Here is a 15,119-nt window from a genome sequence, read left to right as displayed (position 1 = left end):
AATTATATACAATTGTGAAAATATTTTAAAATTATATGACAAGTTTTTGACATAATAATACATGTGCTTTTTTATTTTTGTGTGTCCTTTATTCATGAATTAAATAACAAGGTCTCAAAATGAGTCTAACAACCCCTGTATTTTCCAAGTAGTGATGACTATAAACAATATTTTGTAACATCTGCATGAACTGTAATATGATATACAAATAACTGTGATTTTTACAGGTGCCAGAGTCAGAGGTATTGCCAATACTACTGAAATATGATGCCTGCAGTCATAATGGATGGAAAGGCTAAACTTTAGTAAGAGGGGAGTGAAAATAAAGATTTTTTTAAAATAATTATTTTTCCTCATCTAAGTTCAAGGATCCCCTAAATTCTAGCCGTCTTTCTCTTGGAGTGGATCTGTGGACCCCAGATTAAAACACTGGTTTTAAAGTCTATACTCCAAAAAATATAAACAAAAATGAAATTAAAATAAAAAGGCCAGCCCGTGGCTCACTTGGGAGAGCGTGGTGCTGACAACACCAAGTCAAGGGTTAAGATTCCCTTACCAGTCATCTTTAAAAAAGAAAAAGAAAAAAAAAATCAATCAATAATAATAATAATAATAAAAACAGGGGCTGGCCAGTTAGCTCAGTTGATTAAAGTACCGCTTTGTAAAACCAAGGTCAAGGGTTTGGGTCCCTGTACCAGCCAGCTGCCAAAATATATTAAATTAAATTAAATTATTTTTAAAAAGTCTGTACTTCCTGACTACATCCGTATCTTCCACTAATTTCTCACTTTTATGATTCCTCAAATATTTGTTAGTGTCAACTGTGTATATGGGTAAGTAACCTTTTGCAATCTGGTTTTTACTCCATGGCCCAGGGCCACTATTCTCACCAAAGACACCAATGGTCCCCAAATTTGAAGTAGTACCTTTTTCCATCTCCATATTACTCATCTCCCTGCAGCCTCAGATGCCAAAGCATATTCTCCTTGGAATTTTCTGTTTCTTAGGCTCTGGCCGTATCCTTCCCTATGGCTATGACTTCAGCTGGGAGTTAAAAAAACAAAACAAAACAGGTCAAATAGCTTAAACCAAAGGTTAAAATACATCTCACATCTTAAGAGATATGGAGCAACTCCAAGCCTGATTAATCTGAAGGCTCAGCAGTGTCACCGGGCACCCAAGGACCTTTTTTTTTAATTTTCCCCATTTTTTACTTTTTAAAAGATGAGCAGTAAGGGGATCTTAACCCTTGACTTGGTGTTGTCAGCACCATATCATGGGATTTCTTGGCTTCCATAACCAAGTGACCTAATTGCTATAAATCTCCTCTTTTTTTTGTATTTTGGGGTTTTTTTTTTTTTGTTATTTTGTTTTTTCGTGACTGGCACTCAGCCAGTGAGCACACCGGCCATTCCTATGTAGGATAGGAACCCGCGGCAGGAGCGTCGCTGCACTCCCAGCGCCGCACTCTCCCGAGTGTGCCACGGGCTCGGCCCTATAAATCTCCTCATATATACATATGTATATATACATGTATATATATATGTATATATGTATATATATATGTATATATGTATATGTATCTGCATATATCTATATCCTATTGGTTCCGTTTTTCTGGAGAACCCCAATACAAGCAATTCCAGCGCCATATCCAAACATGACAACATGTAGCTGAAGAAGAGTGTCTCTTCCCATATAGTCTCTTTATTTTTCACCAGCGAGACCTTCCCCAGAAGCCCCCAGAAGTCTTTCCTCACATCTCATTGGCCTGAATTGCATCATATGTCCCTTCCTAAATCAGTCCCTGGCAAGGAAATTGTTGATAAGCACTATTGGCTTGTATTAATCAGGATTTACTGTTGAACCACTTGGAGGGAGGGTGGAACGCAGAACAAAATCAGGGCTCTGCCCAAAATGAAGAGGGCAGACGAACAGATCTTACTGGTACACACTAGTTTTTCTTCTACTTTATTGCTTGCTCCTTTGTTTTTCTTTGCCGTACAACTTTTGTTCCTACTTCTTAAGTGTTGTATCATATCAGGTTTTATTCCAGGTTTTTTCCAATCTAGAACAATCCCACACCATGCATTCTCCCTGGGAGACCCTATTCATGCTGTTAAATAAAATTTATAGGAGGCCACTGTTTTGGACTAGCCTCCTGCACTAGGCACCAGCAGACCAGACCAAACCAGAATGGAGTCACTGATGCTGGGTGCCACATAAGCAAAGTGAATTCTAAAACAGGCCAGTTTAAAAAGACAAACAAACAAACAAAACCAAAAACTGGATATTCACAGCAACCAATCGAAAGGGGCCCAATTTACCTGACCCGGCATGATACAGAAGTCCCCTCCCTTTTAACCCTGTAAGGAAAGTAACTTTGAAACAACCAATTTGCTTTTTGTTCTCTGCTTCTGCTTTCCTTGGCCCTTTTCTGCCTATAAAACCAACCTCCCCTGCTCAGCTTATCAGAACACTCATTCTATTTTATAGAATGAGGTATTGCCCAATTCTAGAATCGCAAATAAAAGCCAATTCAGATTTTTTAACCTAAATTTATTGTTATTTTTTCTTTTTTTCTTTCTTTTTTTTTTGGCACCTGGGTGGTAAGGGAATGTACTTTTGTATTTTAGCAATGCCTGTGGGGACTGGCTGGTTAGCTCAATTGGTTAGAGCACGGCCTTGTAACACTAAGGTCTAAGGGTTCAGTTCCCTGTACTAGTCAGCCGCCAAAACAATGCCTGTGATTTTTACCACCACCCAGGTACAGCAGGCTCTCCACCTAGACCTTACTTCTCCTCAAGATAGGGGTAGCTCTAGGACCCCTCGCTCCGTCTGGATATCCCTTGGGCCTCTCCAACTCCACCTGTGCCAGTGTGCTCCTCCTGAATTCCTTCTGTCTCAGTAAATGGCCCTTCCTTCATTCAATGCCCCAAGACTGAAATGTGTCAGCTCAGACTCTTCCCTCTCCCTCACCCCCATGATGTGTTCCATCATCTTGAACATTGCAGAGTCTCTCCACTCAGTATCTCTAGAATCTGTACCCTCTTCTCTGTCCTTGGGAAGGGCCCTCCTCATGTCATGCCTGGATTCATGTAAGGACCTGGTTGGTAACCTTACCTCTTGTCTTGTCCTCTTGCTCCATTCCAGCATGCCTGTCTCACTGATGCCAGATCTTTCCAAAATGCAAATCTGATTCTGTCCCAGCCCTGCTCAGGATCCTTCTGTGGCTTCTTACTCCAGAGGGCATATCCGGGTCTGGTCCCTGCCACCTTCTTCAGTTCACTACGTGAAACTTTCCGTGTTCACTCTAAACTCAACATGCTATCTCCAACATCTTGGCCTGTGCACATGCTGCTTCTTACACACCATTACCTCTCCCAACACACACACACACACACACACACACACACACACACACAAACACACACACACACACACACACACACTTTTTCTCTTCCACATGCACTCAAAAGTATTTTAGTTTTGGTTTTGTCATAAGCCATGAAAGCATGCATAATGCTCTGTAACTTGTTTTTGCCACTTGACATGTGTTGGCCACCTTTCTATGCGAATGACAGTGCTACCTTATTTTTCTCACAAATGGCTCCTTTGTATTCCTTCATAGGGATTTACGTCATTTATTTAACCATACCTCTATTGATGAACACATGGACATCTAGGTTGTTTTTCACCATTATAAACACTGCTGCAGCAAACACTTCTGTACATATATCTTTGCACACCTATCCTAGCATTTGTGTAGGATAGATTCCTCAAAGTGGAATTGCTGGGTCAAAGGTTTTGTCTATTTTACATATCAAGAGAACTGCCAGTTTATCCTCAAGAAGGTATCCGTTTACACTACCACTAACAGTGCATAAAAATAGTATATACTGATAACACCAAGGTCGAGGGTTCAGATCTCCATACTGGCCAGCCACCCCAAAAAAAGTATATAAAAAGCAACCATTTCTCAACATCCTCATCAATACTAGATATTATCAATCGTTTAAATCTGTGCTCATCCAGTTTTTTGCCTTAATTTGTATTTTTCTGATTACTAGTGAGACTAAGCATCTTTTTCATATTTTTTTATGTATCATCAACTGTTTATTCCCCCTACTCATTTTTTTCTGAGTGTTTTCTTTTTACTGATTTGTACCTCCTTCCATTTTCTCCACCTGACCAATTCCTACCAGACCTTCCAGACTTGCGCCAGGTGCTACCTCCTCCAAAGAGTCTTCCCAAATTCTCTGGCCACTCCCTGAACAACTCCCCCCACCGACCCCCACCACCAAAAGCTAAGCCCCCTATTCTGCACTCAGCGCTAACCTTTCCGCATGACCACGAGGCCTGCACAGGAGCATGAGGTTTTGGTTAGCTGTCTCTACTACCCCAGCTCAAAGCAGTGTGCAGTGTATAACATAGGCGCATAATGAAAGAATGAAAGAATGAGAAAATGATCCACAAACAGGATTACTTTGAGCTTTATTTCCTTTTTCCTATTCCCTGAGAAAACAATACGGAATGAAACAGCCTGTTTTGCTCTATTTCATAACCAAAATGTGAATTTAGCACAACTCCCTTCACATAAAGAGCTTCAGTACTATGACTTCATTGTTTTAATTTTTCCTTCCCTTTATTTTGAAGTTAAATTCCTTGGGGTCATAGGATCCCAGTCTCATGACTAGAAGCAGCTCTAATTAGCTGCCTTTTTTTTTTTTTTTTTAAAGATGACCGGTAAGGGAATCTTAACCCTTGACTTGGTGTTGTCAGCACCACGCTCTCCGAAATGAGCCATGGCTGGACCCAAATTAGCTGCTTTTGCATGACATGCATACTACTCTTCCTCCCAGATCCTGGCATAGCCTCATTTCCCTATCTCACACCTCTGCCTGCTCACCTCCACAAGATACCTGTGCTCCTGACATACTGCACCAAGCATTCAGGAAAGGCCAGAAATGAAGGTGCATCCAGAAATCTGTTTTATTCAACCTGGGATGTCTAATAAAGGCTCTGGACATTTAACAAACTTGTTAGTTTACAAATGCTGCATTTATTATGAGAGGCAGAGGAAGGCCTCAGACAAAAGAACACACCTCCCACTACATTATCATAACCTGGATCAGGGATCTTGGAGCCAAGCAAATTAAAGTCAACATTCAACAATCAAGCTATGGGTAAATGACCTTAAGACCTTGTATCTGAAATCCACAAACCTGGGCCTTCTGTTCAACCTCAATGATAGTTAGATCTGAAACCGAATCTGTGGGATAAGCACTTGGTTTTCTTTGTTTTGTTTTGTTTTTTGGCAGCTGGATGGTACAGGGATCAAACCCTGGCCCTTGGCATTATCAGCACCAAGTTCCAACCAATTGAGCTAACTGGCTAGCCTCTTTAAAAATAATAATAATAATAATTTAAAGCAACAACTCATTTTGCTTTTACCCTGAATAAAATATTTCATCTGCAGCAGCAGCCAAGGAATACTTCAGTTCCGATTGCATCTAGTGATGATAGTAACACTGGCTAACATGTGTCGAGTGCTTACTATGAGGCAGGCACTGTGCTAAGTGCTCATGCATCACCTCATTTAACTAATGTCAGTTGGTCCATTCTCAGCAGACATGGAAAGCACAGCGTGCTAATACCTGGGAGGATTTACAGTCAGCTCTGCAAATGTACATAAGCATCTCAGTCTCCAACCCATTTCTACAAGACTAGGAGGGCAGAGAGGAGCCTGCAGCTGGTCAGAGATGGCTTCTTTAGAGGAAACTTACAGCGCAACTTCTCCAACTCTGATAAATTCACATGTCCTAACCTGCTTGCCTATAAACTGGGATTTGAAGAAAGTTTTCCCACTTCTGGGACACCACAAGTTGGAGCAAAGCACTGTTATTAATCACAAGAAAAGATGAAACTTAACCTGTTTCCCAAGTGCTCATAAACTGCTTGAAGCTTATTTTAAAGGAAGTAAACGGAGCGGCGAGTAAAACATGGCGGGGAGGCAAGTTTACTCTGATCCCTGAAGCCTTCTCTTCACCTGGGCAGACTCTGAGAAGGTTCTGGCCAAGCCTCTGAACACAGCCAGCTCTTGAGGAACGGTTGTGCTGGGGGAAGGGAGGCTCAAGCCTAACGAAGGAGCTGCCCCCACCCTTAAACCTCAAAAGGTGCAGCCAGACCCTCCCTGAAAGGGCGAGCCTGCGGGGTCCTCTTGGGGGACGCTCGAGCTTGTCCTGGCCAGAGGCGGGGGAAGTGAATCGGGAGGCCCGGTGGGGTGAGGGGAGAGGGGCTGCGGGGGCCGCGGCGGGGGCGGGTGTGGGGCGAGCGAGAGCCTTCCAAGGAAGCCCGGAGGACTGGGCTGCGGGAGCTGGACGGTGGCCGAGTTCTCTTAAAAAAAAAAAAAAAGGCGCGGGGGGGTGGGGGAGTGAGAGAAAAAATGAAAGAGAGAAGAAAACCAAAAATCTCGTCTGAGCTTGACTCTTGGCGGTGGTGCTTTTGCCAGCGCCTCTGCAGTGGTTCCCAGGGAAAGCCTGCCAGACAGGGACAGAGGGACAGACCAGTGGAGCGGAAGAGAGGCCAGAGCCGGCTTGCAATGTTCCAGGGGGTGGGGAAGGCTGCACCGACTCTTAAATAATTGGTTCGGAGACAATTGGCCATCCTATGGAAAAGATAAAATAGATCCCTATCTCTCAGCAGGCCTCCAAATAAATTCCAGATGAACTAAAGACCTATGGGGTCTTTAAGCAAAATTAATATGGAGCTTTTGGAAGAAAACACAGAATGATAGCTGTATGACACTGGGATAGGGAAAGGTTTAACAAGGTATAAAACGTGCAAAACATAAAGGAAAAGATGGTAAACTTTACATTAAAATTAAAATCTTCTCTATGACAAAAGACATCATATACAGAGTGTAAAGACAAGCCATAGACTGAGAGGAAATTTGCAACCCATATAACAAAGAATAAATCTGTAGAGTATCTTCAAATGTCTAAGAGAACCCAATAGAAAAGTGGGCAAAGGGATCTGGCTGGTTAGCTAACTTGGGAGAGCATGGTGCTGATAACACTAAAGTCAAAGGTTCGGATCCCTATACACAACAACAACAACAAAATATATATACATATATATATATATATATATATATATATAAATAAATATATGGGCAAAGAGTATGAACAAGCAATTCACAGAGAAAGAATCCCAAAAAAGGTCAGTAACAAAGGAAAAGTCAATCAATTTCAGTTGTGATCATAACTGGAAATTTCAACTGCAAAGCCCCATTCAGCATCCACAGAACTGTTAAAAATGAACATCTGGGGGGCCAGCCTGTGGCTCACTTGGGAGAGTGTGGTGCTGATAACACCAAGCCAAGGGTTAAGATCTCCTTACTGGTCATCTTTTTAAAAACAAAAAGCAAAACCCCAGAAAGTAACAAGTGTTGGTGGAGATGAAATCAGAACAACAAATTCAGATTAAAGATTGTGTGTGTGTGTGTGTGTGTGTGTGTGTGTGTGTGTGTGTGTGTGTGTGTGTGTGTGTGTGACTAGTTGGTACAGGGATCAAAGCCTGGAACTTAGTGTTATCAGCACCACACTCTAACCAACTGAGTTAACCAGCTAGCCCAAGTTTAGAGTTCTTAATTGGCTTTTACTGTATTTGTTATTCTAGAACTGGGCAACACCTCGTTCTATAAAGTAGAATGAGTGTTCCAATGAGCTGAGCACAGGAGGTTGAATTTATAGACAGAAAAGGGATGGAAGAAGTAGAAACAGAAAACAAAAGACAGATTGGTTGTTTCAAAGTTACTTTTCTTGAAAAGGCTAAAGCAGAGGGAATTTCCTTACCTTGATGGCTAAAACTGGTATATTTAGAGATCTGGCTACTAACTCTCCTGATTCCTGAGAAAGTCAGATAAACAATTTGGTTTTAGCATGTGACTCCATTTTAGTTTGGTCTGTTGGGCCTAGTGCAGGAGCTCAGTCCAAACCTATAAATTTTATGGAACAGAACCCTTGTCCATTGCTGGTGGGAATGTAAAATGGTGCAGCTGCTGTGTTAAACAGTATGGAGATTCCTCAGAAAATTAGAGGGCTGGCCAGTTAGCTCAGTTGGTTAGAGCATGGTGTTATAATACCAAGGTCAAGGGTTCAGATCACCAAACCTGTCAGCTGGAAAAAAAACAAAAACCAAACAACCCGGGCTGGCCAGTTAGCTCACTTGGTTAGAGTGTGGTGCTAATAATCCCAACCTCAAGGGTTTAAGGATTTGCATCCCCACACCAGCCTGCCAGGGAAAAAAACCAAACCAAAACAAAACAGAATTACCATGTCTACTACTTCTGGGTATCTATCCAAAAGAATTGAAAGCAGGGACTCAAACAGATAATTGCACACCCATGTTCAAAGCAGCATCATCCACAATAGCCAGAAGGTGGAAGCAACCCGTGTCCATTAAGGGATGAATTGATAAACAAAATGGAGGAATCCTGAAGACAGTATGCTAAATGAAAGAAGCCAGACACAAAAGGACAAATACTTTATGATGATGCTGCCTATGTAAGGGATCTAGAGCAGTCAGATTCATAGAGACAGAAAATAGAATGCTCATTGCCAGGGGCTGGGGGAGGAGGGAATGGGAAGTCACTGTTTAATGGGCACAGAGTTTCACTTTGGAAAGGTGAAACAGTTCTGGAGATGGATGGTGGAGATGGTACAGAACAATGCCACCGCATGTAAAATCATGCAACTGTATACTTACAACAAATGGTTAAAGCCGTAAATTTTATGTATACTCATATTGTAACGCAATAAACAAAAATAGAAATTTAAAAGAATAAAGTTGGCTTAAATCCAGGCCCTCAACCTAGCAGAGCCGCTCAGGTGACCCCGTTCACCTGGTCCAGCTCATCGACCTCGCCCCCGCCCCTCCCTCCCCAGCCCCGCCCCGCCCTCCCCAGCCCCGCCCCTCCCTCCCAGCCCCGCCCCGCCCTCCGCAGCCCCGCCCCGCCCTCCCCAGCCCCGCCCCTCCCCGCCCCCACAGGTTGCGACCCTGCGGCCCCCGCCGTCTCACCACGCAGGCGCGGAGCGGTGGCCAGGATGGGGCGTGGCCTCATTCTGCGCCTGTGCTGAATTCCAGCCGCCACTGCTGTGGGATAAAATGATTCCCAGGTTGGGCTCCCTGGCCTGTTGGCCTAGTGGAGGCCGACACAGCACACGCGCAAACCGAGCACGCGCGTCAAAAGACGGAGAGAGCGCGCGCTCCCCACGTCCTGCGCGCCCGGCTGCCAGGCCTCCGTCTCAGTCGTCACTCCCGCAGGGCCGGGGCTGGCGTGCCCACGTCTGAAGAGCAATGCCCCGGGAGATCATCACGCTGCAGCTGGGCCAGTGCGGCAACCAGAGTGAGCAAGCGAGCCCTGAGCCCCTCCGGTCTCTGGGTCTGCCTCTTCCCGGTCCTACCCAAGAGCTCGGCATCCACTAGTCCCTCTTTCCCTTCCATGAGTCTCCTGCCCTACTGCGTATGATGACCCAGACCGAGAGCTGTGCCTCAGCCCTGGGCTGTGATGGCTCAGAGACCCAGGTGTCTTGGGTCCACCCTTGAGTGTGACAGCCTCTGAGCCTACAGCTGGGCTCCTCAGGCCTTAGGACTCAAGTAGACTCAGGTGTCTCCCCCTCTCTCCCAGTTGGGTTCGAGTTCTGGAAACAACTGTGCGCCGAACATGGTATCAGCCCCGAGGGCATCGTGGAGGAATTCGCCACCGAGGGCACTGACCGCAAGGACGTCTTTTTCTACCAGGTGCCCCCAGCGACTTGTCCAGGGCCGGCCGTGGCCCGGGGGTCCCTGAAGGGAAGGGCAGCGGCCTGGTACTGGGAAATCCGCTGGGCAAAAGGGCCAGGCGGCTGGCTTGAGGAGGGAGGGCCGGCAGGAGCCAGTGTTGGGAGGACTGAGGACTGGGCAGGTCGTAGCCGATTGGGCCCCTTCCCGGACTCCCCTTGACAGGCGGACGATGAGCACTACATCCCCCGGGCGGTGTTGCTGGACCTGGAGCCCCGGGTGATCCACTCCATCCTCAACTCCCCCTATGCCAAGCTGTACAACCCAGAGAACATCTACCTGTCCGAGCATGGAGGAGGAGCTGGCAACAACTGGGCCAGTGGATTCTCCCAGGTCATTTGCTATTCCCTGGCAGGGCCCACAAGTCCCTGTGTGGCCGCAGGCTCTGTGACTTCTCAGAGAGATGAAACCAGATCAGGATGTATGAGAGCTGGAAGGAGAGAGACATGGCTGCAGGGAGTTAACTACATAATATTAAGAACCTGCACTAGCTGGTGCTGTGTGCCAGGCTATTCTAAGTGCTTTACATGTGTTAACTTATTTAAACCTCGGAGGTACTACAGGTTCACAGCCTCTTATCTGCCTTTCCAGAATCCAAAAAGCTCTGAAGCCAAAAGAGCAGCAAAACCAAATCTCAATGGAGACAGACTATTTTAGAGTTTCTGTCCATTTTATTGTTATTACTCATACCTTTCATTACAGAAATATTAATGTATTTGATTAATGCACCTCAGATCTCCTCTGGGGTTTTATTTAATATACATATATGTACCATATTATCTTTCTAAAATCTGAAATATTTTGAATTACAAAACATAACTGGCTCCAAGGATTTTAGATAAGGGTCTGTGGACCTCTATTATTACCTTCATTGTACAGAAGCGGAAACAGGCATAGAGAAATCAATAACGTGCCCAGAGGCACTCAGCTAAATGGGCTGCAGCTAATGTATGAACCCAGGTAGTCTGGGTATAGAGTGCTTGCTTTTAACCACTGTGCTGTACTGCCTCTCAATGTAGATTAAAAGCAGGGCAGGGGCCGGCCCATGGCTCACTCAGGAGAGAGTGGTGCTGACGACACCAAGGCAAAGGGTTCGGATCCCTGTATAGGGATGGCCGGTTAGCTCACTGGGAGAGTGTGGTGCTGACAACACCAAGTCAAGGGTTAAAATCCCCTTACCGGTCATCTTTTAAAAATAAAAGGCAGGGCACCTATGCTACAAAAAAGTACTTTCAGGTGCTATAAGGAGAATCAAGGGTGGCTATTCTGAGGTCAGGACCCTCATCACATGGTCCTATCCCACTCTGACCCCCCCCCCCCCATGTCTGTCTGTACAGGGAGAGAAGATCCACGAAGACATTTTTGACATCATAGATCGGGAGGCAGATGGTAGTGACAGTCTAGAGGTAAGTGTCCCAGGAATGCTGGTGGGAGCCGACATAGGGAAGTCTTGGCAACACCCTTTAGAAGCTATCTATTCAGCACAAGACCCACCCATGTACCCTTTGCACTGTACAGAAGCTACTGGGCCTTGCTGGAGACAAGGCAGAGTCTCCTAAGCTGTACATGTAAAAGGACCGTAGGGGAAGGAAGGGCTCAGTAAGATAGGAGTCCAAGAAATTGTGGGGTGAAGGGCCAGCCTGTGGCTCACTTGGTAGAGTGTGGCGCTGATAACACCAAGGCTGCGGGTTCCGATCCCTAATAGGGATGGTTGGTTAGCTCACTTGGGAGAGCATGGTGTTGACAACACCAAGTCAAGGGTTAAGATCCCCTTACCAGTCATCTTTAAAGAAAAAAGAAATTGTGGGGGGTGAGTCCAGTTTGAAATTCTGCTACTAGATACCTGGACACTGTTGCCCATTCTCCATGCAGGGCTTTGTGCTGTGTCACTCCATCGCTGGGGGGACAGGCTCTGGCCTGGGCTCCTATCTCTTAGAACGGCTGAATGACAGGTAAGTCTGTGTTTGGGGGACTAGGAGGAGACATGTCCTCCAACTTGGTTTCCCAAGTGACTGGGAGGCCCTGCAGATAAACATCCCTATGTGCTGGAGTAGGAAAGAGCCCTTCTAGTCTCTCCTATAGTGAAGAAAGTGAAGTTACAACAACTGAGAACCCAATCACACTCCTAGTGGTGGGAATTGGAGCCTAGGATCTGGGCCAGGTACGAAGGTCCAGGGAGTGTGGCCAGATTAGGAGCTGGAACTCTAGATCTTCTCTCTAGATGTCTCTCTGCCCTTCTCCCTTGGGGGTTACAGAGTTCCAAAAGTCAAGTTTCCCTTCTCTACTGATCCTGTGACCCACCCAATTTCCCCTTCCAGATTTAGCTGCTTTCCAGACAGGTGTTGGGGAACCTCATGTTCACCAAGGTCCAGTCTGTTGCCCTGATCTTTTTCTCCCAACCCCCACCAGGTACCCCAAGAAGCTGGTGCAGACGTACTCAGTGTTTCCCAACCAGGATGAGATGAGCGACGTGGTGGTACAACCTTACAACTCACTCCTCACGCTCAAGAGGCTGACCCAGAACGCAGACTGTGTGGTGAGTCCTGGATGCTACCTTTCCCCACTCCCAGTGTCCCTGTCGACTTATTCATCTTCATGCATTTAAAAAGCCCATTCTGAGCCCTCCTTTGCCATAGGCCTGTGCAAGTCCCTTTTAGATGGGACTCTCTGGCCATGAGGCTCAAAGGAAATTAAGCTTCAGAGCCTAAGTTCAGGCGGGTTTCCTATTTTCACTGTTCCCATAAATCTGCCACCCTCTTTTGTCCCCCCAGGTGGTGCTGGACAACACAGCCCTGAACCGGATCGCCACAGACCGCCTGCACATCCAGAACCCGTCCTTCTCCCAGATCAACCAGCTGGTGAGCACCCACTACCCACTCCTGGACTCCTTTGGACTGGACACCCTCCTTGCTGGAGGGCCATCTGGGGAAGGGAGGCTCATCCAGGCCAAAGCCTATGAAGTGACACCCCTGCCCCCAGGTGTCCACCATCATGTCGGCCAGCACGACCACCCTGCGCTACCCTGGCTACATGAACAACGACCTCATCGGCCTCATTGCCTCGCTCATTCCCACACCCCGGCTCCACTTCCTCATGACCGGCTACACCCCCCTCACCACGGACCAGTCAGTAAGAGCAACCCTCAGTGGCCCAGGCCAGGCTGGCCCTGGACCTGGCAGGCCCCAACCTAGTCTCTCTCTTCCCCCCACTACCCCAGGAGCTGCCCTCTGCAGCTCCCAGAGGCTCTGCGCTCAGGCACAGATCTACAGCTTTCTTGCTGACATGCTCTCTGTCTTCCCATCTTCCTGTCTTCCCTCTGCCTTTGGCTCCTGCAGGGCTTGGGTTGTATGGAGTTGGGTTTTGCTACTGCACAAGGGCACGAGTTTGCTGAGCGGAGGAGGGCTAAGACCGTAATCCTGTGGCAGAGACTCAGTACAGACCTGAATCTAAAGACATTCCCCACAGAGACCCTCCTACCCCGAGTCTGACGGGAACATGTGTTGACCGCTGTTCTCTGTCCATGAATCAATGGACTGTGCCCTGAGTGCTGGCCTGGTCCCTGTGACCCACTGTCCCATCAGGTGGCTAGCGTAAGGAAGACCACGGTCCTAGATGTCATGAGGCGGCTGCTACAGCCCAAGAACGTGATGGTGTCCACAGGCCGGGACCGCCAGACCAACCACTGCTACATTGCCATCCTCAACATCATCCAGGGAGAGGTGGACCCCACCCAGGTGGGTGAGGCCCCTCAGTTCTAACCCCTGAACCTGCAGGCCTAGAGGAGAGGCTACCATCACCACTCCTGTGCTCACCCCAGGTCCACAAGAGCCTGCAGAGGATCCGCGAACGGAAGTTGGCCAATTTCATCCCCTGGGGCCCAGCCAGCATCCAGGTGGCCCTGTCCAGGAAGTCTCCCTACCTGCCCTCAGCCCACCGTGTTAGCGGTCTGATGATGGCCAACCACACCAGCATCTCCTCGGTGAGTCTCGTAGTTTGCACCTCTTTTCCCCTAATTGGTTTCCTGATTGTGACTCACCTCTCTCCATCCCAGTTGCCCCTGCTTCCAGCTTTTTTGCTGTAGTACAGCCCAGCCTTGATTTCCTGGCTCTCTGGGCCACATTGTTTCTCAAAATTCTTTGTCGCCCTTGCTTTCTGTTTACCCCAAGCTCTTTGAAAGGACCTGTCGTCAGTACGACAAGCTGAGGAAGCGGGAGGCATTCCTGGAGCAGTTCCGCAAGGAGGACATGTTCAAGGACAACTTTAATGAGATGGACACGTCCAGGGAGATTGTGCAGCAACTCATTGATGAGTACCATGCAGCCACACGGCCAGACTACATCTCCTGGGGCACCCAGGAGCAGTGAGTCCCCCAGGACAAGGACCCTCATCTGCCTTATTGGTTGGGCCAGGCCCCATCTGACTGACCACCCCCTCAGAGCACAGATCAGGGACCTCACACGTCTCTTTCTCATACACACACGTACACACATTCTCTGTTGGCCTGGGGACATGTTTCCTTCTCCTCTTATGAGACTATCTTTAATAAAGCAGTGGACATAAATGAAGTCACTGGTCTCTTTGAAGGCTTTAGAAACCGGGCAAGGGGATGCCTGTTCTTTTACCATCACTCTGATGGAGTCCCTCCCCATTTCTAGCATCTTCAACTCTGAGCAAACGGTCTCCCCCAGATTTTCCTTCTGCCTAATTTTGGAGAACACAGGTGGGGTTTGACCTACCTGAAATTCCTTTCCAGGGTGAATAGGCCCACAGATATTACCTTGTTCTCTGTCTGGCCCCCTTTGGATCCCAGTTGCCTCTCACAAGTCACTATATTAGGTGAACATTCCACCCGTTTCATGTTCCCACATCAGAGAGTCCTGTTGATTACAAAATCTGTGGGCCTGAGGCCACCACCCCTACCACTAGGCCCTGGGCAAGCAATGGAATCAGACCAGCTACCGTTAAGCTTCTTGCAAACAGGGTGGTGCTGGAAAGACAGTCCAGGAGATCCACTAGTTTCAGGCAGCTGGAGTCTAGGAACATCAAGTCAAGAGGACAAATTTATTCTTTTATTTTATTGTTTCCATATAATGTATGTTTGTTTGTTTGTTTATTTATTTATGATTCTTTGAAAAGAATAACAAAGTTTGCAAACCTTTATCTAGACTGACCAAGAAAAAAAGAGAGAAGACAGAAATTACTAAGATCAGAAATAAAAGCAAGGGGCTGGCCCGTGGCTCACTCGGGAGAGTGCGGTGCTGATAACACCAAGGCCG

At 47.0% G+C, this 15,119-nt stretch overlaps 1 protein-coding gene across 1 annotated transcript; it reads left to right on the top strand.

The window, feature by feature from the left end:
* The first annotated feature begins 9,140 nt into the window (after positions 1–9,140).
* LOC134388145 (tubulin gamma-1 chain) lies at positions 9,141–14,391 on the top strand. The gene is made up of 11 exons (XM_063110954.1): positions 9,141–9,409; positions 9,692–9,804; positions 10,009–10,176; positions 11,181–11,249; positions 11,716–11,795; positions 12,253–12,379; positions 12,615–12,701; positions 12,823–12,972; positions 13,425–13,577; positions 13,661–13,822; positions 14,010–14,391. Exons 1-11 carry the CDS (start codon positions 9,361–9,363, stop codon positions 14,205–14,207), a joined length of 1,356 nt encoding a protein of 451 aa, XP_062967024.1. The 5' UTR covers positions 9,141–9,360; the 3' UTR covers positions 14,208–14,391.
* Positions 14,392–15,119: the final 728 nt, after the last annotated feature.

Source organism: Cynocephalus volans, chromosome 10 (genome assembly GCF_027409185.1).
Source record: "Cynocephalus volans isolate mCynVol1 chromosome 10, mCynVol1.pri, whole genome shotgun sequence".
Taxonomy (NCBI): domain Eukaryota; kingdom Metazoa; phylum Chordata; class Mammalia; order Dermoptera; family Cynocephalidae; genus Cynocephalus; species Cynocephalus volans.
Note: the sequence above shows the minus strand (reverse complement) of the source record. Positions and strands in the feature narration are given on the sequence as shown.

Coding starts and splice junctions, on each gene's coding strand:
- LOC134388145 (XM_063110954.1), top strand. CDS start 9,361: ATGCCCCGGGAGATCATCACGCTGCAGCTGGGCCAGTGCGGCAACCAG. Junction 9,410..9,691: donor GGGCCAGTGCGGCAACCAGA/GTGAGCAAGCGA, acceptor CCTCTCTCCCAG/TTGGGTTCGAGTTCTGGAAA. Junction 12,380..12,614: donor CCCAGAACGCAGACTGTGTG/GTGAGTCCTGGA, acceptor TTGTCCCCCCAG/GTGGTGCTGGACAACACAGC.